Here is a 22,801-nt window from a genome sequence, read left to right as displayed (position 1 = left end):
CTAGTCAATGTAATTCCTGACTTCTAACATAAACTTTCAAGTCTGGGAACCTCCATACTATTTCACCAATTGTGGTTTATGTCTCTTACAATATTCATTCCACCTATATATAATCCCCATTTACCTTTTAGTTTTGAAAATTCCCCAAAGCTTGGCACACATAGCCTTGGACACATCAAAAAGAGATCTAAAGCCTAACCCACCTTTCTCCTAAGACCTACAAATATTAGACCATTATATCGAATGTTTGGTTCTCCCCTCTTCCTTACAGTTTCATAGAAATTTAGCAAAAAATCTATGTAAATCATGAATAGCACATTTAGAAGGTGTTATTGCAAATAAGAGGTATATGAGAATACTCTGTAAAATATTATTAATCTACACAAACTTATCCCCAAAAGATAAAAATTTCCCCTTCCAAGCATGTAATTTTCTTTGAACTTTCTTCGTGATATAAAAACGGTGACATTTCCTCTTCCTTACATGGACAAAAAGAAAATCAAGACAAATAATGAAAACTTGCCCTGGTAAAACTAGTGCAGTCATCAATAGTTTGAACAATAGAAAGTGCAGTTTTACTATACACATAGAAGTAACTCTTCTCTTTATCAATCATCTGTCCAAATTTCTCTTCATTTAAGCCCAACCTTTCTATAACCAAATCTGGTGATTTCTTCTCTACACTAAAAAAGATAATGGTATCATCTGTATATGTAAAATGATTAATATCATCACTCTACTTAGGCATTCGATATCTTTTCAAATCCTGATTATGAAACGGACTGTTTAAAGCTCTAGAAAGAACTTCTATAACCAAAATGAATAATTCAAGGGCGAGAGGATCATTTGTTTTACCCCTCTAAAAGAATGAACGAAACCACGAGTTTTTCTATTAATGAGGACTGAATACTAGTTATTTGACACCAATCTCCACTCTTTATCTGCAATCAAGCTGTTAAAACCCATTTTTTTCATAACCTTGATCAGAAATCTCCAATTAGTGCTAGCATAAGCCTTGGACATGTCAAGCTTAATCACAACATTAGCTGGTTTACCTCTTAATCTGATATCTACGATAATTTCTTGAGCTAAGAGGACATTATATGTGATGCTTCTTGCCTTTACAAATCCTGATTGGTTAGGAGAGATCAGCCTTGGGAGCAATCTTTCTAAACCTATCAAAATCACCTTACAGATAACTTTGTTCAGAAAACTTTTAAACTAATAGATATCATATCAGAAAGGATTGAATCACTTCTTTCTTAGACAATAAGACCAGATTAGTATGAGTAAATACTCCCTTCATCTCAAAATATAATTGGCATGTTTTAAAGATCAAGAGATAATAATTAATAATTTTTTTCCAACTCTACCTTTAATAATAATTATTTCAGAATTAAGAGGCACATAATAGATGAAGATTAAAGAATTAATAAGAGATATATTGGTCAAATCACACTTCTAATTTATTTATTTTTTAAGAGGTGCAAAATCCATGCATGCCAACTATTTTGAGACGAAAAAAGTACCAAACATCAATTACTATGGACATTATGATAAAATTCTTAATATCAATTATTATTTCTTAAGTGACATACAACATCCAAAGTAGACATGTAAAATGAACCGAAGGAGTAATAACTTATTTACGAAAATACTCTTTTTCTACGTATCCCCTTTAATTTTCCTTCTTTTATTTCATCCCTTCGTTTCTTAACGAGAAATTTAGAATGATAGGTTTTGACAGGTATGCTAATACGTGGTCGGTCAAGAAGTCATATGTATGTTGCATCATTTACTTATTCCTTAATTTATTTAATTTGTGCATTATCATATGCTTCAAGAGAACTTAATCACTTTTCACAAGCTAAGTTGTTTAATTTAATCCTTATACAGTTATTAATACTGGTGGCCAAGTGGATGAGAATATTTTGGCTTCAATTTAGGAAACTATACTTTTTGAATGCCCCTTTATAGATCAAGATATATATTATGATGTGGACTTCTTTTTAAATTTTTTACGGCGAGGTATAACAACCATATCAAATTATCTCGTCCTTAACATCACAAGACAGTGGGTACTAGTCATGACCAGAACTAGGATCGAAATGACTAACTAAGGCTAGTACCTAAAAAATGAAGTTGACAATGATAGAAATTATTCGAATATTTTTGACAATTAGATATCTCTGAAAAGCTTAATGCTATATATGATGCATCGATCTCTTGTTTTTACTTTTATCTTCCATGGATGAAAATAGTTAAAAGTTCTATAATCCTAGACAAATCAAGTTATACTGTAATAAATTCTTCTATTACTTAATAATATTAGCTCCTTTTGGAAAAAAGAGAAAAACACCTTCGAAAGAAACACTGTAAACAAGATAATATAAACATATTTACTTGCAAATTAATATGTATTAATAGCCAACTATGATTATATATTAATTGTTGAGGTCAAACAACAAAAAGAAACATTAAATCATGAATCCTTAAGCAAATTAAAGAAGAGGGAAAACTTGACTTTGACATCCATGTAGTCGGAGACAGCTTGGTGACGAAAAGAAGAAAAGTCACAGACTCAAAAGGAAACTAGGAGCTATCCCCCATTCTTGTTCTTCTATTTTTACTAAAAATGTTAAACCAATTACATGCATGCAAGAAATTTTCTTCCAAGATTCTTTTAGAAAAATAATTAAAATAAAACATAACTGGAGGTAGAAAAAGGAGATTACAAGGTGGAGAAATGAACTATCACTAACATAACAAAGAGATTTAGATAATCGACCGACTAAGCTATTAAGATTCCCTTAAAAAATTCTCGATGATATATATTCCACGATGCTTTTTCAATTTGCCTTGAAGCTTATAATGATATAGAATGAACATCTTGCTTGAATGCCGTTATCTTAACAACCCCCTACCCCCCAAAACCCCTAGCCCCCACCATACTATTCTTTATTCATTTCAAAGGAAAAATGCTTATATTTGAACTTAATTTGAGGGGGGGAGGGTTGAAACGTATAAGTTGCATATGAGTAACCTCAAATCTACACGTAAACTTGAGCCAAACGTTTGCATGCTAGAGTTTAATACAAAAAATAATAGTGTTCCAATAATTTCCGTAGCACATTAAAAAAAGGGTGTTATCTTTTTATAATTTAGAAATAATTTAAACTTTAAAATTCCTATTTCACTCTAATTAAATGAAATGATTTAAACTATATACATTACAAATCTTAAGGAATTGTTTTAGATCAAAAACCTCAAAAGTTATCATTTTTCCTTAAACTTTGGGTCTAATCAGGGGCGGATCTATTAAGGACCGTGGGTGGCACGCCACCCGCAAACTTCGACGGAAACTCTATATATATAGCTATATATAGCTGTATATATATATACAGATATAGTTAAAAATTAAGTCTGCCACCCAGAATAACAAGATATTGTCTAGTGCGGGTGGCAAAGAGCTGATTTTGTAGCTCCAAGGTCTTGTGTTCGGAACCTGCTTGGCAGTATTTGTTTTTTAAAATCATTTTTGTTAATAATTTTTCATTAAAAAGGTAAGGCAACAGCTGGCTTTGTTAATAATTGCAACAAGCATACTTGATACCCACCAGCTGGCTTTGTTAATAATTGCAACGCGTACTTGATACCAAGTAAAGCCAAATTCCTATTTCCAAATAAAAAATTCCAAATTTCAAATCAAAACATCGACTAAGACTCTTGTTCTTGAGGTTTCCCGCTGCTGCGGCTTGCTCTCTCTCTCTATTTGCTCTCCGTAAGTTATATTGAAAAATTATTTTTTTTCTCTTTCTTGAGCCTAGAAACTCAAATTTGGAATTATCTATGTATCTTGATAAGTTGATTTAGGAGAAAGTGTTCTAGTTTTGTGATTGAGAATCTGAGATGGAGAATTTTTTCAAGAAGGTTAATTATTCACAATCAAGTTCTAGTAATGTCAACGTCAATCGTTTTTGTCTTATAACTAACCTCGATTTGGGTTCACTTAAAGCCGATCCTAGAGAAAGAAGACCTATTTCTGATTATGATCCTCGAATACGAGATGAAGTGAGGAAATATTATATTGAAAAAGGGTCTGGTCAACCTGTCTTGAAACATTAGTTGAGGCAAATATGATTTGACAAACGCATTAATTGAGGCAAATCTTGTAGAGACTTATTCAGTTGTTTATTTACTTGTGAAGTTGACTTTGATTTTACCCGTCGCTACGGCAACTGTTGAGAGAGCATTCTCTTCCATGAAGCACATAAAAAATGAAGTGCGAAATAGTATTGATGATCAATATTTAAATGATTGTTTAGTATGTTACATAGAGCGTGATGTATTTAAAAATGTAAGTAATGATGTCATCGTTGATCGTTTTCAGAATATGAAAACTCGTTGTGGGCAATTGTAATGAATTATGGATATTATGATATTAGTAATATTTATTTAAAGTTTAAGTTTGGTCATTTTATTATTGTTCTTTTATTATTGATTAATTTATTAATTATCTTATAGATCGAAAAGATGAATAATCCGATTGAATTAATTGGCACCCGGTGAGTTCGGATCCTAGATCCACCTCTCGGTCTAATTAAATAATATCAAAATAAATTGGGAAGCAGAAAGTATTATTACTATAACGCCATATTGCTTAGAAACTAGAATGTCCTATAATAAGCCCTTAAGCTTTGATCCACATGAAATTCCATCACACACGTTCCTTAAAACTCACAAAAGTGCCTAGAAAACAACTATACGGAGTATATACTACATCTTATTAAAAAAATGTGCATCGATCCACGAAAAATATAGTAGTATTATACTTTCTTGAATTTACAACGACTTGGTATTTCATCAATCGTACTTAGTACGTGCCAGCATTAAATTTTAAGTCTATATATAATAACTTTGTCTAGATACGATAACACAGTAACCTGTATCATTTTCAAGCTCATTCAATATTTGTGCAACAAAAAGGAATAGAGGAAGAAGAAAGATCAAAAAGTGTCCTATAATAAAATGGAGAAGTACTCGGGGATTATTCTTCTTCCAATATTGATGATTTTTGCTGCAATGAGCTTGAATGCAGGTTACGCAAACGCAGCGGTGTTTTTGCCACCGGAGGATAAGCCATTGGTGAGGCATTACTATAAGAAGCTGAATACGTGTGCCAATGTGGAGCCATTTGTTCGTCACCAAGTGAAGCTATATTGGGACAAGGATAAGACTATTACTGCTAAACTCCTCAAGTTGCTCTATGCTGATTGCATGGTTAATGTATGTCTCTCTTCCTGCCTATTTTTCTTTTTTCTTTTTTTAAATTTAAAATTTTTTTTCTATAATAGCTTACATGTAACTTGACTAATTTCAATAGACACTTGCTATCTCCGACCACAAAGATCCTTAGATGAGAACAAATTACTTAATATTATTGTTTTCCGCGGAGATTCATACCCCGCCTATTTCATTGACTATTAGGCCTAATATTGTGATTTTTATATTATTCCACTGATATTGTTGAACCGAAAATTAGCTTTATCGACTGAACTAGAACAATACTTATCGCTTTAACAATTCATGTCAATTCGTTAAAACATAGTTTTTAAAAGTCTAAATTCATGTAATGTTTCTTCTTGCTTCTACTTACCCTTTTCCTTGAATTAACTTCGTTTATTCCCATTTGAAATATTTTCGATTTTTTGAAGAAAATGAATCATGCTTTTGCACAAAATATATTATTAGCTATAATATATTATTAGCTATATTGGTTTTCTTTCAAGTGTTGGTATTCTCCAATTCCACGTACATGCAGCTTACAGTGCAAAAGTAAAGATGTCTAGTATATTGCTAATCCAGTTTTAAGACAGTAGTTTTAAATTGATTACTCCATATACGTATCAAACAAGAATTTTTTGTCATTAGGCAACTTCAAATTCTCTCCCCTCCCCCCATTCTTTTTTCTAAAAAACCCCTTAATTTCCCAAATAACCCTATATAGCATGGTTGGAAACAATTTATTGCCTTGAATTCCTAAAACGATCGGAATTTTACTAAGCATATTTATTTTATTTAGAGATGGAGAAAATATATATTATCTCTGTTCACCCCTTAGGAAAGACAAATTGCTTAAACCAAAAGGAACTAAATTTAATACACTCTAATATATAGAGGATATATTAGACAATGATCTAGAGATCTAAAGCCTATGCAAAAATATGGTGTCTCCCCTCTACAATGAAAGAAAATGTAAAGACACAAGTTTGTTTAATACATACACTTGAGAAGGTATTTCTACTACTTAAAAAATAACTATCTTCCCGTTGAAAATTTCTCACGGAAAAGATTGCCAGTGGTTATTTATACAAATATTTTAGTTAAATCGATGGGAAAGAAAAACTAATGGTGTAAAAATTAGGAAATTTTTCAGTGTTTCAGTGAAAGTACGTTCTCCATTGAGCTGATTCGATGAGAAATGAGTGCAAAAATCACTTTTCAGCTCAAATTTTCTATTAATGTGGTTGGAAAAACTTCTATTTCTAGTAGTTTTCCTAGTAAGACTTCCATAATATACGGACACAAACAGCTAACCTTCAATAGCATATTAAATTATATTGATGGTGTACAAACTTTATTACACTGCTAGTGAATATATCTTACACTAAATCCTCAAAAACAAATGGGGTTTCTGTTAATTATGATGTTCCGTTGAGATCCAAAGTCCAACTGCATCAATTTTTTGTGGGGCCAAGAATATGAGTAAATTATATTACTGAATTGTTTGTTTCAATTCATGTGAAGGACTTCGAACTTCAAAGTATTGTTTGTTCGAATTTATGTGCAGGACTTTGAACTTCAGAATACAAGAGTTAAAATACTTTATTTTTAAAGAAAACCCATACTTTCACCCACTAATTTGTGTACTATATATTTCGTCAGTTTTGAATTAGATGGCCCTTTCAACATTATTGCACTCATTAAAAAATTCAATGCTTAGAAATGTATTTTACTTTTTTACCCTTCTTAACATTGTAAGACTTAATAATTATTAAAGCATGAAAAATTATAGCATATGCATGCATGGATTGAAAATCTTATAGGAATACGAGTAGTACTCCTTGAAAAGAAGAAAAAAAATCAAGTTTATAAAGTTTCTATTGAGAATGTAAGTGTTATTTTCAAAAATTTTGAAAAGTATAAGAAAAGAATTTGTGTAAAATAATCTTAATTTAATAAGTTATACAAATAAATTAAAATAATTTATTTTTAAAAAAAAATCAACTAATTTAAAATAAAGAAAGTAATAAAAATTTAAATAAAAAAAAATGCCTCATACCCCACGCATTTCAATTTTATCTTCTTTGCACCCGTCGATCCACCGCCTTTCTTTTTACTTTGAACCCTCCACTGGTGGTGGATCTACATACAATTTAGGGTTATTTGAATTTTTTTCGTCAAAAAATTATATTATTTTTATATGATCAAAAATATTTTTATGTATATATAATAGATGTGAACTTTCTTCGACTAGTATATATATTTACGTTTAAACTCCTCAGTAAAAATTTTGGCTCCGCCACTGCCTTCCACCCCCTTCTTTGAACACATCTCTACCTCTTTTTTTTTTCTTCGATCCCCACCCCCACCCAATCCACACCTCCTTTCTTCTTCTTTGAATCCTACTACCACACCCGCTTTCTTTTTCTCTGAATCCCCCACCCCTTTCCTGGTGGTTGTTGTATGATTAATTTTAAAATTGATTCTGTTGAGTTTTGAGGTTGTTTATTGTGAAAAAATCTTCACTTTTGTGTTGTTGACTTGATGGTGTAAATGTTGAGTGATGGTGTAGGTAGATTTTTTCTCTTTTGCGTGAATTCTCACTAACTGTGCGAGTTTGGTGCTTCTTGTTATACTAGACAAAGCCATAAATCTCTCAATTAGTTAGAATGCTACTGCTAAGTTACATCATATATACTTCCTCTGTTCGTTTTGTCTCGTTGAATTTCTATTTTTATCTATCATTTTTTTATAGCAATTAATTTGAAGACACAATATAAATATTATTTAATTAGATTAATATAATAAAATAATAATATTATTAATTATTTATATCTTTAATTATTTATTTTAATAAATATATTAAGTTAAAATGTGACAAGTAAAAGTGAATGGGGGAAGTACTTGCTACGTTGAATGTTTTAATTCTACATTCATTTTTTCTTCCTCACTTATTATATCACTAACAGGCTTATGCCGTGCTACGCATGGCCCAATGTTGATCCTTAAAGATTTTACGTTATATATAATTTTATCATTTAATTAAAAGCTTTATTTGTTTGATTGATAAATTGTAAGTTAGACATATAATATTATATTTAGATTGATGAAATTTGCATAACGATTTTGTGACATTAATAATCAATTATATTTTTAAAATAATTTATATTCTTAATTATTGCGATTTGTAATTTTTTTTTCTATTCTACTAATTAGAAGTGACATAGTAAAATTGTTATAAAAAATACTGGTGATTTTTTTTTTAAATGGCTCCAATAAGACGTCATGTTAATTTAAAATATCAAAAATTAATTTATCATTTTACGTATATTTTATCTTTTATATTAAATATTATTAATTTTTTAATACTTAAATGACTTAAAATAATTAAATATGGGTAATTTAGTAAAACTACGATTGAAGTAGTTGAAATTGTCATGTCATAAATATTTATTTTAGTTTTTTATTAAATACTATTAATTTTTTAATACGTAAATGACTTATAATAATTACTTAAAGGTAATATAGTAAAATCACGATTGATACAGTTGAGGAAGACATGTCGAACATGAGCAGCCTGCTTTAGTTACTTATTGTGACTTCTTATATAGAATACTAATAATATTATTTTTAATGCTTAAATAACCGTGATAAATAATTAGGGATGATATAGTAAAATCATGATTAGAGCCGCGAAGCTGACATGTATTAAAAGCGATATAGCATAATAACTATAAAAAACTACTTGTGAAAATAACCTAAGTGGCCTCATATAAAATGCTAAGATAATTTAAAATATCAAGGGTTAATTTATTATTTTATGCCTACTTCATCTTTTTTACTAAATATTATTGATTTTTTAATACTTAGATGACTTATAAGAATTAATTAGGGGTGATATGGTAAAATTATGGTTAAAGCAGCTAAAACAGACATGTCAGAAATGTATATTTTACTTATTTGTACTAAATATTATTAATTTTCTAATACGTAAATAACTTATAATAATTAATTAAAGGTAATACAGTAAAAACACGTTTGTAACAGCTGAAGCAGGCAGCTGAAATAGGCATGTCAACCTGCTACCTGCTTTAGCATGAACTCCCTCTTATATATAACAATTTAATTTAAGTGGCACAGTTCTTAGATGACCATAATAATTAATAAGGGGTGATATAATAAAATCGTGATTAAAGCAGCAAAGTAGACATGTATTGAATGAATTATAATAACTAATTAGACGTGATATAATAAAATTAATATAAAAAAATACTTTTAAAAAAAATTAAGTGGATCTAATATAAGACGTCAAGTTAATTTATTATTAAATATTATTAATTTTTTAAAACTTAGATAACTTTATAATATTTTTTAACATTAATTTTTAATACTTAGATGACTCATAATAATTAATTAGGGGTGATATAGTAAAATTACGTCGAACCAACCGAAGCAGACATGTCAAAAAAATCTATCCTTTTTTGATTAAATATTATTAATTTTTAATACGTAAATGACTTATAATAATTAATTAAAGGTGATATATTAAAATTACGATTGAATCAACTAAAAAAATTTTCAAATAATAATAAGTGAAATTTTGAGAAACTTAGTAGTCATTTTGAAAACTATCCTTTTATTAAATATTATTAATATTATAATACTTTAATGAAATAATTTATAATAATTAATAATTAATTAGGAGTAATATAGTAAAATTATGTTTGAAGCAGGAAGCTAGAGCAGCCAGGACGACCCTAAGCTGCTTAAGATTGCCTCTTCTATTATACAGTAACATTAATTGTAAAATTATTATTTTTCTGTTGAATGAATTCCAAATTTATTCTCACAATGAACAAATTAAAATGTTCTAGATTGTTGCATTCATGGGAGAGTGAGGGGGAGGCAAAGAAAAGAAAATCAAAATTAATATAATTTTTGATGTGGCTTTGATGAGACAATGCATGACACGGGTGTAACACATACTTCATTATGAGAGTGATATTATAATTTTAAATGATATTTAATTTATTTGAAAGTAGTTAATGATATATAAACGTCTATAAAATTAAAGTGCTAACTAAGTTTGACGGATAAATTTAGGAAGAATTTTATGTCTTTTCTCTTATTTTTATTATAAATTTGAGTACAGAATTTATAACCTTTTAAAAATAAAATATATATATTTAAATAGTACACTAGAAGAACTATAAGTTTCTTTTTTTTAATTGACTTTTTGGTGGGTTAGTACTAGGGGTGGGTATAGTATGGTATATATCGAATTATTATACTGAATCAAAATTTTTGATACTATGATTTTTGATATTATGCTATTTTGTATGGTATATGGTATACATTTTAAAATTTTTGATATATGATATGATATACGGTATTTACAAATGATATACCGAATACCATACCAAAGTATATATAGTTACATAAGTAACTTCTATCTATCTATCTATCTATCTATCTATATATATATATATATATATATATATACACAAAAAAAATAAATACTTAGTATTAGTATAAAAATATTTAGACTTTAAAACTTTCGTTACGCTATCTTTATTGAAATGTCTTTTTGACGTAATTGACTAATAAAAGAAATTATTTGTATTTCTTTTTCAATATTCCTACATGTGTAATGTATTTTTATGATACAATTGAGACATGCTTTTGAAAGTCGAAGTAATAATACTATAGTATACGAGTATATATTGTCAAAGTTAAACAAACTATGATTACCGATTACAATACCACAAAATATCGAAATCAAGCGTCAAAATACCGAACCATACCGAATTAATATGGTATGGTAATGGTATAATTTTTTAAAAATCGAATACCGAAATTATCCTACCGAAGTTTTAAATACCGTATCATACCATACCATGCCCACCTCCTAGTGAACTCGGAACTAAAATAAGTCAAGAAATTTAAAAAAATGACCAAAATTGGTCACCTATTTAAAAAGTTATCAAAATAAGTTAAACGTAATAATTTATTACGTTTTTTATTTTTTTCTTAACGGTCAATTGACGGAGTTAATTTTTATAAAAAAGTAAGAATTTCTTACGTTTTATATATTTATTTGTAAAATATAAGAAATTCTTATGTTTTATAAAAAAGAATGTAAAACAAAAAAATTTCTTACGTTTGACACGAAATTTGATAAAAAGTGTGATAGTATTTTGTCACATCAATATTAAAGAGCCTTTTTCAGAAAAATGTACAAAAACAGAATAAATACTTACGTGTTTTACTTTTTTCTAAACCTACAAAGTCCTTCCTTCGTTTCATAATAAATGAATTGTTGAATTTTGACATACAGATTAATGAAAAAAACATTAAAGACATAAATTTAACACAACTTTACATTTTTATTTCAAAAAAGGAAAAAGCTGACCTTGTAATACCTTTTCAAAAGTTAATTGGTTGTCAAATCATAAGGGCAAATTTGAAAAAAAAATTTAATGATTCGTTTATTTTGAAACACCAATAAATACCCCAATAATTTACTTATTTCGAAACGAAGGGAGTATTTGATTGTTGTAACAAATTCAATTTTTTTCTAATCCAAAAATATAATGTACACAGCTGTGTACCCCTGCAATATCACGTTTTTCTTATTGTCTTTTTGACAGAAATTCATCTTTGGAGGCACATGACTCAAACACTCATGACTAACCTGCCTCTTTAATCTTTATATATTTTGTCTTTTGGGTATTCAATTCAGTGTAAAATAGTGCTACTTAAGGCAAATTGATTTAGTGATGTAAGATGAAAAAGAAATGTTAATTCAAGTAAAAGCAAGTGAAGGAGACAAGTATTGACCCACCAACTCACCTATGAGGCAAATGTAAAACTCTATAATCATGAACATTTGAAGTGGATTGACTATTCTAATGCATTGAATGTCTTTACTAGTTCTCCAATGACGTAAGTATACATATTTATTGACTCATAAGTTTCATAGTGACTCACAACTATATAAATATATCCCATCTAATCACCATAATTAAAGAAAATTATATAACGGTATTTACAACATTCATTGATCTTCCTTACAGTTTGTTTGTTGTGAACTGTAGATTTAGAAAAAGTAAAACACCTAAGTATTTATTAGTATGTTTTTGCACATTTTTCTGAAAAAGGCTCTTTAATATTGATGTGATAAAATATTGTCACACTTTTTATCGAATTTTGTGTAAAATGTACATTTTTTTTTTATAAAACGTAAGAAATTCTTACGTTTTTATAAAAGTCAACTTCGTCAGTTAACCGTTAAGAAAAAATAAAGTGGAAAACGTAATAAATTATTACGTTTAGCCTATTTTGATAACTTTTTAAATAGATTATCTATTTTGGTCACTTTTTTATTTCTTGGCTTATTTTGATTCCGAGTTCTCCCTAATTAGTACTCCCTCCGTTTCAGAGTAAGTGAATTGTTGAGGTATTTATTGGTGTTTCAAAATAAGTGAATCATTGAATTTTTTTTCAAATTTACCCTTATGATTTGACAATCAATTAACTTTTGAAAAGATATTATAAAGTCTATTTTTTTTTTTGGGATAAAAATGGAAAGTTATATTAAATTTATGTCTTTAATATTTTTTTTTTAATATATGTGTCAAAATTCAACAATTCATTTATTATGAAACGGAGAATTTCTTTTCTTTTAATTGACTTTTTGGTGAAACCCATGGGCCTCTTTTATTCTAACGCGAAGCTGACGTGTATAAAAATTAGTATAAGTCAAAATAGCTAAAGAAGTCTTAAAAAATTATAACCAAATAAGATACTGTTTGACCACCTTCCCATCAAATGAGACACAGGGAATATATCTTGGGCAGCCTCACAGGGACAGATAGCTTTAACCATAAGCAACTAAAAGTTAATCCACACTAATAAAATAGAGGGCATATTAGACAATGACCTGAATCTAAGCCTTAAATTTGGCTTCTTTACTTAATTAAAAATTAGAGATGCCTACTTACCTTTAACTTTTTTTTTCCTACTAACTGTAAGATTATATTTCTTCGCATCAAATTTGATTAGAGAACGTGTTTGTACACAGATTTTAATTTCCTACACACTGACGGAAGACATTCCCGATATTTTTTTGTAATAAGTGAAATTAGAAACTTGAAAAATGATGCAATTAATCTTCTTCAGCGGGTTTGAATTTCATCACAGTATCAGTAAATATGAGTTATATAACACATGAATATGAAACATTTTTGGGTTGAGATGTTTATAATTAGTAAGATCAGTAACTAATTTGTTTATTTCCAGGGTTGTGATGCATCAATTCTGTTAACTGGTCCAAACACAGAGAGAAATTCATCAAAAAATGCAAGGCTGGATGGATACCTATTGATTGACAAAATAAAAACAGTGCTTGAAATTCGATGTCCTGGAGCTGTTTCTTGTTCTGATATTCTCAATCTTGCTGTTAGGGATGCCGTTCATTATGTAACTAACATCTCTCTCCCAAGCTATTTATTTTAATCGACATTATTTATCGCGATATATAAACTACTTTACATACCTTAAAACATCTAAAACAGGCAGGTGCACCATCTTATCCAGTATTCTTGGGAAGAAGGGATGGACTAGAGTCAAAAGCTGAATGGATAGATTACCCTTCACCTTCCATGTCTTGGGAGGAAGGACTTGCTTACTTTGAATCCAAAAATCTTGATGTTCAGGACTTTGTCACACTTTTAGGTACACAAATATATATGACTTTTATATATGTATGTCATATAATCTGTATCATTTTAACGAGTTGAATTCTCATATGGTCTCTCATGCTATTATCTCAGCAAGTCACTTTCTTTCTCAAAGAAAATAGAATTAGTAAGAAACGTCACTTTCTGATACAATAACTAACTAGTCGAGTGACCATATGAGAAATCAGCCTTCTGTTAACCTAGCCTTTTTGAAAATTTATACCACCAACCCCAACTACTTAATAGAAGAGTAGTTGTTGTCGTTTCCTCGTTATCTTTTTTCATGTGCTTTATTGACTATTTTATAAAATTATACACCTGAATCAAAATATTTCAATTTTGATCCCTATTATTTGTCTCTCTTAACGCCATTTTGTTCCCATTTCAGGGGCACATACAATGGGACAAGCACATTGCAGTAGCTTCTATGACCGTCTTTACAATTTCAAAGGTACTGGAAAACCAGACCCCAGCATGAAGAGATCTGTGTTAGTAAGCCTTAGATCACAGTGCCCGAAAAACAGCATAACTGATTCGGCTGTGTATTTCACGCCAGAATATGGTTCGAACTACACATTCAGTAACAAATTCTACACTAAGATTCTTGCTCATGAATCTCTTCTTAGAGTTGATCAACAACTATCTTATGGAGGTGACACAGGTGAACTAGTCAATGAATATGCAAACAGTTTCGAGCAATTTCGAAGGGGATTTGCATTGTCAATTAACAGGATGGGAGGTCTCAAAGTGTTGACTGGTAAAAATGGCCAAATTCGCAAAGACTGCAAGTTCATAAATAAGAACAATCCTAAGATCAACTAGGCTTGGTTTCCAAGATTCATCTTTTTAGTGCATGCATAATAATACTGGCCAATGAAAAGTTATGTCATTGCTTATGCTACTGATAACCAGAGATCCATTTTGTTACTTTGGCCATGAGGGACATTATATTGTAATAATTGAAGACGTTAGAAGTTGATTAATAAAGATGCCGAAAAACACTTTTTTCTCTTTAAATTGTTCAATTGTAGAATGTATAATAACAATGATGTGCTTCACAAAGTTACATTAATTATAAAAATACTTGTTTTTCCTACCATAACATTGTCTAGAACTATTTTGATGTATTAACCCTCGGCGTGATCAGACAACTACTTGGCTGGCTGTCCTGCTGAGAAAATTGTATATACTGGTACCGGGTTCATCTAAACATAGTACTTTGACCACGAAACATAAATTTATGTGTGGAAATTCAGCAAAAAAGCGGTAAGAACATTAAAGATCGAAAGTAAAAAGTTTAAATCGTCGATATTCCTCTGCTATCCATGCTATTAAACAGTCCCAAATGCTGAGCTCCTATATTCTGCGCTCTTTGGAAACAATATTTCGTTTTTTGGACTTCCATAAAATTAGATACTTTCCAAACTTCAGTTAGGCGGTGACAAATCTTCTGGTATTTGGGCATGCATCACAAAGACCTATTATCCTGGTTGACTTCAAAGCTGGCATATATCTAGAGCTCCCCTTTGAGCAGAGTCCAAATGAGACCTTTTAGGTGCTTACATGAATCGATTTAGGGTCTGCACTGCAAAGAAATCGTGGTCAGATATAGCAGTTTCTCAACTATAGCTAATTTTTGATTGCATAAAGGTATCTAAACTGGTTTAGAAGTGTTCCCAGTCGCACATCTTTAGTCAACTAATAACATATAAAAACGTAACACGAAAAAGAGGTTCCAAAAAAGAACTTAGACTCCAACAAGTGAAATGTTGTTATAGGGGATGACTATCCTAGCTAGGTAGGCTATTTTTGTAATATCAGATAGGATATGTCAATTGTCTAGGTAAATCTCACTGCAATAGTTGTAACTTCTTTCCTAGACATACATACAATAACATCATTTTTAGTTTGTTCAATATATAGTTATATACATATAAAGCAATCTGGTTAGAATTCTCTGTTTTGATATGATGAACTGAATGCCAAGAAAGTGTTGGGTTCAAAATCGAGAGGACGTCTTGCGGAGGCTACTAATTGCAAATTATAAGACCACAAAGAAAATAATATTAAAAAAAAAACATAAAATTATTACTCCCTCCGTTTAAAAAAGAATGACCTAGTTTGACTTGACACAGAGTTTAAGAAAATAAAGAAAGACTTTTGAATCTTGTGGTGTTAAATTAAAGATATGTCAAATGTATCAAATTGCCCTTCAATCTTGTGTTCTTAAACATGCCACGTGGAAAGTTAAAATTAAAAAGTTGCCAAAAAAGAAAATGGGTCATTCATTTTAAAACGGATTAAAAAGAAAAGTAGGTCATTCTTTTTTAAACGGAGGGAGCATATGTTTTTGCCACTTGGCTTGTATATTATAAAACCTAATATTAAAAAACACAAGAGAAAATCTCCCTAAATAAAATTCTTAAACGACTGCATTGTGGATGATATTGTGTTATGACTTGAGAAGAGAGATTTTATGTAAACGACTACATTGTACATGCTATTGTGTTATGACTTGAGAAAGGGATTTTTCATTTATAGAGTTACAAAACCCTTCATGTAAGAAGGAATAAACCTAATAGAAATCTAACAGTTTTTGTACTAGTAAATCTTTTCCATTAAGAAATTCTTTCCGAACTAAAACACAATTATGGTACAATCCAAGTAAGTTAGGAAATTCAGGACAAATCCTAACAGAAAGAACTTTCAGTTTTCCTAATTTTTTTATCTTGAAATCTTGTGCAATGCCTTATTTAAATATTTCCACCAACAATTTAACAATAAATGCCCGCAAGGACATGATTAAGTGGTTGGAAGGTGGGCTTTTTCATGTGGGAGAATCCAACTTCCATCTTCCTTCCCCTCAACTATGAATTTGTCGTATATGGTTTACCCAATGTATTTTGCATCTCTTCTGTGGTTTGTTAATTATTGCTTAGTGAACAGGTTACGACACATAGAGTGCTCATCTGAAAGGCAGAGGTTGTTAGGACTAGTGAAGTTTTGATTATTGACAAGAAGCCATGGAACAAGTAACCATAGGGCTTCAAAAAAGTTCAACTTTGAAGATAACTGTTTGTGGATAAAGTCACATGTGCAAAAATTAAGGAACAAAAGTTTGTTGCTTCAGATAAACATAAGAAGATCATCTTTGTTAATTTAGATAAACATAAGGAGATCATCATATGCTGAAAAGAAGAGTTAGTGTTTGATTACAACGCTCATGAAGAGAGTCCAAGAAGCATGGGAGTCTCCGCGAAGTTAAAAGTCTACTTGATTGTGAAAATCAATGGGAATTATAAATATTCAAAGACTTTTTAAACGAGATTCATGCACTCATACGGAGTTAAAAGGTATAACACATGCAAATGAGCAAGAATAATATTTAAAAGAGTTCTGCCTATCTATCGAAGTGCAGTCTAATATAGTAAACTAGATTAGAGAACCTGTTTCATCTATGTGTTTAACAGTTTTCTATTCTTAGTTAAATGTATTAGCAATTTATTGAGTTGTACTTTTCATGCTTTCTTTGTGGTAGGGTGTTATAAATTGGTTTAGGAGTTTAGTCTTCAAGTTGAGACAACTTGAAGACTTGAGAACACAAACCTTGGAAGGTTTGTGTGTGTTTAGGAATTAGAGTTGGTTTCTAGGGTTGCAAGAGCTTTGTAATCTAAATTCTAACTTGAAGTGAGATTCAACAGTCCTGGGAGATTGTTGAATATTAGGAATTAGTATTTATAATTATTTAGGTTATAGAGTTTGTAATATTTTATTGAGAGGGTCATTGTGTTTACTGAAATTGGAGTTAAATTTAGTAGAGGTACAAGTCGTAATTTTTTTACACCTTTTGTGCGTCAGGTGTTTTTCACGTAAAACGATTGTTTTCATTACCTTCGTATTTTCTGCTTTCGTTGGAACACATTAGACTACCTGGTCCATCACATAGGCAAAAATCGGGCATACATGAACTATAAGGACGTGAAGAAATATCAGAGGTTGTGAGTTTCCCGAGGTTCAAAAAAAAAAATTTTCAGTAAGTCGAGAACGATTACAAGCCTACTGTCTCGCCTCTTAATGAACAATGTGTTGTCCAAATTTCAGCAAATTAAGCATCAGTTGATTTTACATTCCACTTCCCAGATTAGTTTAAAGTACATATACAATGATTTGACAAGTTCTTCCCCTTGCTGTGAAATCTTTTTAGACAAGTTCATACACACTTCTTCAAGTTATGTTTCTTATTTTGCCAAGAATGAATAAATGAAACTCTGCCTTAATAGTGTCAAGAACTCATTTAGATAATCTTAATTAGAGTCATCCATTAGCTTTTGAGTTCATGTTTATCTCCTGATTCAGTTTTGAGATGGGAAACATAGAAGAACATTCAGTCCCTTAACACTTTCCTAAGCAGAATTTTGTGGAAGCAATAAATTCGTCATATAATATGTTGATACTTCCTTTTTTTGGTAACCGAGGCGTCCGAACCAATTTATGTGCACCTCGACTAATTAATTCCATCGAAAACCTGTCACCTCCCACCAACAACACATACCAGGTAACTCTATCCACTAGGATATATCGCAAGAAATCACCTATTTTTTTTAAGTCGTTGTTGGTATTTAAACGTAAGACCTCATTCTCAACCCACTTCATTGACTACTAGCTACAACCTTGGTGTAAATATCATATAGATTCTTGAGGGACTTCGATTGAACCAGCTCTAAAATAACACTAATGTAGTGATCTAGTGAAGACGACGAAAACAACAGCATACCTAGGGTAATCATAACAGAGCGTAATGTGAAAGAATTCAGATGAAGAGAATTATGTTTGGGGAATGAGGATTCTCCTTATCCATAATCTCAAGGATAATGAGAGCAAAGACAACCAAGGACGCATGTCAAACTCTCGATAACAAGAAATTCGAGAAAAAAAAGTAAGAAGCTCCATAATTTGGTGCGAGCCCTCAAAGCCAGGTGGGATGGAAATTTGCAATGATGTTCTACCTCACAGATAAACTTCAACTCCCCAAACCGGGTGAGTATGTTACGGTACATTGCAAAGTCTCACATCGGTACTACAAAGTATTGGTGTGGGCTATTATAGCTTTGGGCTCTCCACCTTAATAGCTAGCTTTTGGAGTGCGGTTCTTCTAAGATTATAACAGTAGTATCAGAGCCATCCATCACCCTTCGCGCCCACCGTGCCTGGGATGGTGACGCCAGTATGGCAATGTTCGGCCAGGGCTAGCAATGTTTAGCACACATCCATTGAAGCACCTAGGCACCTGACTCGAAAAGGGCTACATTGGAAAGAGCTACCTACATAAGTAGAGTGAAAGCTACCCAGAGTGCAGCCGTCGAGGACGATAGATGCGGAGCGTGGTGGTTTGTTAAGGTCCATTGCAAAGTCTTACATCGGTACTACAAAGTATTGGTGTGGGGTATTTATAGTCTTGGGCTTTCCCGCCTTAATAACTAGCTTTTGGTGTGTGATTCTCCTAAGGTTGTAATAGAGTAAACATTCCAATGTCTGCTTCCAATCTCGGCGATAGTTGGAGCAGTACTGACGAAGTCAAGAATTTATATAAGGGGATATATTACAAAAATACCAGAATGCCATAGTTGGGATTCGAACTTGTGAACAAAAGCAACTTTAATTTGGAACCCCTTTAAACTACATCAGAAAATTTTCCATTTATATCCAGGGGATTCAACATTTTAATATGACCAAAACTTTTTATCCTTACTTTATTTACACAGTATAATTTTTTTTGATAAAGGTGATTCACGAACCTCTTCCCTCCTACTAGCTCCAGGCCACTAACTAGGAGATTTCGTTATGGTTCATTTATTCTGGTATCTAGCTCATTCTTACATATTATGTAAAGCTTCATAGACATCTTGATTTCCAACTTTCTCGAATAAACATTAGTTAAAGATTAGCTCAACAAGAAACATTATCATACGTCATAACATTCAACTAAACTCATGCTCTACTTCTAGGTTCAAATTAGACATTCTTCAATACTTCACAAGAATGCTAACAACATTTGCACACTCAATTAAGGCATTAGTTGGTGAAGATTTTTTCCACGAGATGCAAAGTTTGACTTGAGCGATTCTTTTGGTGGCAAGTGCAACGATTCTTCCATTGTATTAAGGTACACTATTTGTTGTTTTTGCGCCATGATTATTCTTGCACATAGATTGCATAAAGGATAAAATAGAGCTTGTTCTTGAACCTTGACATTGGGGAATGTATTGACGTTAAGGATAGGAATATGCATGCTCGTTTTGCTTAGTAGAATACAGGAGATCACATGTGTTGACCATAAAAAAGAATACATGAGATGCAACCGTATTTTTAATACCGATGAAGACCATAGGAATATAGGTATTGCAGTAGTTTGAAAAGGAGAGGGGGGACTCGGGAAGATAGCCTACGAGCAATACGAACCATGTGATTAGTAAATTAACCGACCTATCGAAATAGCTAACCATGATATGATGATGTAAAAAAAAATTATAACAATAAGGTGACTCTGTACTTATGTCACGCCCCAAGCATAGGCCCGAGAAATGACACGCATCCGATACTATTGCTAGTACGAGCGAATGTTCTATCATAACACATGAGAATACAACCAGCATGAAGATTTCTTAAACGCGAAATATTATCACCAATGTTTATTAACACCACTTAATTTTATACAATACTAATAGTCATGATAAAGACTAGAAATTAAAAAGTTTGTTTGACAACTACACCAGCCTGTGAGCCTCTAATAAGTACTAATACTGAAAGAAAATAAAATACAAGAAAATCATCATATCTCATCCAGTCTCCTGGTAGGAAAGAGGCTCACCAATAGCAGGAGTTAGGAATCCTACTGAGGCGCCTGACTGTGGACTTGAGAGCCAGAACCTACATATAATGTATGTAAATACGTGAAATGTATTGGTATGTAAAACCATTGCAAAAGGGTAGTACAACGAAAGATTAGAAGTAACAATAAAATTCAAATATAAGTGAAGGCATCTGGAAAGGAACAAGAATGTAAAGTAAATTTATAATTGACCAGGTAAAGTAGATTTAAATTCCTTTGGTTATTTGTGGGAGAAAGTAGTGAACCATCCTAAACCTCCATGTGAACGCATGGAGTCTGATCTCAGCTAGATCAGCTAAGCCGTCCTATACCTTGCCAGGCACAGGACGTGACATGCCATAATTTGTTAGCAAGTATCCATGGTTAGCCCCATTTCGGGACACATGATAAAAAAGAGTCATTTGACTTGCGGAATGATCTTTATCCTATGTCGGTAAACATAGTTTCAGGTATTTATCGTTGAACCTATGCCTTCACGATCAGCTAACTAACTCCTTTATGCTCATGATGTTATCTTTATAAATTCATGTTTAGATGTTAGCTTTATTAGGCTCATAAAGTTCTGTTTTTAATTAGTCGTCCTTGACTAGTATTCATAAGTTAGCTTCTTTAGGCACATGTATCGAGTTAGCCACTTTAGGTTTATTTTTGTGAGTTAGCCACTTTAGGCTCATGAATTCTGAATTAGCCATTTTAGGCTTATACTTGATAAGTTACATCATTCATTAAAGTTAGTGGAGACTCATGTAAAGTAGTATCATAATACATGTTGTCATGGTTCATAAGATCTAGATTCTTATAACTTTATGAAGAATGAAATTCTGGATGTGTTTATGCCACTTTTAACATAGTTTAAGATTATAGAGATTTTATATGATACCATGAGGATATTCTTGAAGAAATTTCATAATGTTAGAAGTCCTGCGGACCATATTATCATGTCGGATCTAAAAAAAAGATTTCATAACATGATAAAATTTTTGGAGATTTTAAAAGATTAAGTCATTTTAGCATAGTTAAATGTTTCATAGTATGATGGGAATTATGGAGTAACTTCAAAGGGTAAATTTTATAGCATAACCAATAGTGAAGAGACTCTAGTAATCATGAAAAAAATTCAGATCATTCAATCAATAAATATCGATGTTCAAGAATTTTATAGAATACATGATTTCATAAGTCATAAGATCTCCCAACACATATAAAATGAAGTCAAAGAAAGAGTAGATATGTTTAGAAGTTCAAAAGTGCTAGAAAATCTCTGCTTCGATCAACAAATTATGTAATTATTTCTCTTTGTTGAGACTTAAGTTCTTTAGTTTTTTTCTTGCTAGAAAGTTGTTGTGCTCTTGTAACTTTCTTATTTTTCTGTAAGTTTCTTTTTGTTATTATAAGTTCTATTAATTTATTATTGATGATAAGAACCAGATCCAACCAAAACCACATTCAACTAGTAATTACACATACTTAAAGAGATTTAGCATGCCAACATACAATCTCGAATAGATATCAGATTAAAAGACAAAAGGGAACAATGATTCTGTCTAAATAGGCTTTTATTATTTTCACAAAAAAAATGAATTAGTATTATTAATTTGAGGTGATTTGCCAGATTTCCAGAAAACTTATTTAAAGAACTAACATGATGGATGAAGATAAAGAAACTCCTAATTTCCCCGATAACTTTATTAAAGAACCTAGACATGTTAAAAGTAATTTGAATTGTGAGAAATAATAGAACTTGCAAATGCAGAGAGACAGTTCTACATACCTCAAAGTGTTTGAAGATCTGGAGAAGGGATTAAACTTGTTTTCTTGAACCAATTCCCTTAGATTCTTGAGAGTTGAGTTTGACAAGAGAACTGGGATTACTGGATGATGAAATAGT

The 22,801-nt window shown here is 31.1% G+C and overlaps 1 protein-coding gene across 1 annotated transcript; it reads left to right on the top strand.

Moving 5' to 3' along the window:
* The first annotated feature begins 4,867 nt into the window (after positions 1–4,867).
* LOC107857270 (probable peroxidase 26) lies at positions 4,868–15,076 on the top strand. The gene is made up of 4 exons (XM_016702192.2): positions 4,868–5,286; positions 13,585–13,764; positions 13,860–14,019; positions 14,413–15,076. The coding sequence occupies exons 1-4, from the start codon at positions 5,029–5,031 to the stop codon at positions 14,844–14,846; spliced, it is 1,032 nt and encodes a 343-aa protein (XP_016557678.1). The 5' UTR covers positions 4,868–5,028; the 3' UTR covers positions 14,847–15,076.
* The last annotated feature ends 7,725 nt before the right edge of the window (positions 15,077–22,801 follow it).

The sequence above is a fragment of the Capsicum annuum genome, chromosome 1 (genome assembly GCF_002878395.1).
Source record: "Capsicum annuum cultivar UCD-10X-F1 chromosome 1, UCD10Xv1.1, whole genome shotgun sequence".
Classification (NCBI taxonomy): domain Eukaryota; kingdom Viridiplantae; phylum Streptophyta; class Magnoliopsida; order Solanales; family Solanaceae; genus Capsicum; species Capsicum annuum.
Note: the sequence above shows the minus strand (reverse complement) of the source record. Positions and strands in the feature narration are given on the sequence as shown.

Bases quoted from the DNA above. Each gene is read 5' to 3' on its own strand.
- LOC107857270 (XM_016702192.2), top strand. From the start codon at position 5,029: ATGGAGAAGTACTCGGGGATTATTCTTCTTCCAATATTGATGATTTTT. The intron at 13,765-13,859 runs GTAACTAACATC...CATCTAAAACAG, and splicing joins TTAGGGATGCCGTTCATTAT to GCAGGTGCACCATCTTATCC. The intron at 14,020-14,412 runs GTACACAAATAT...TTCCCATTTCAG, and splicing joins GGACTTTGTCACACTTTTAG to GGGCACATACAATGGGACAA.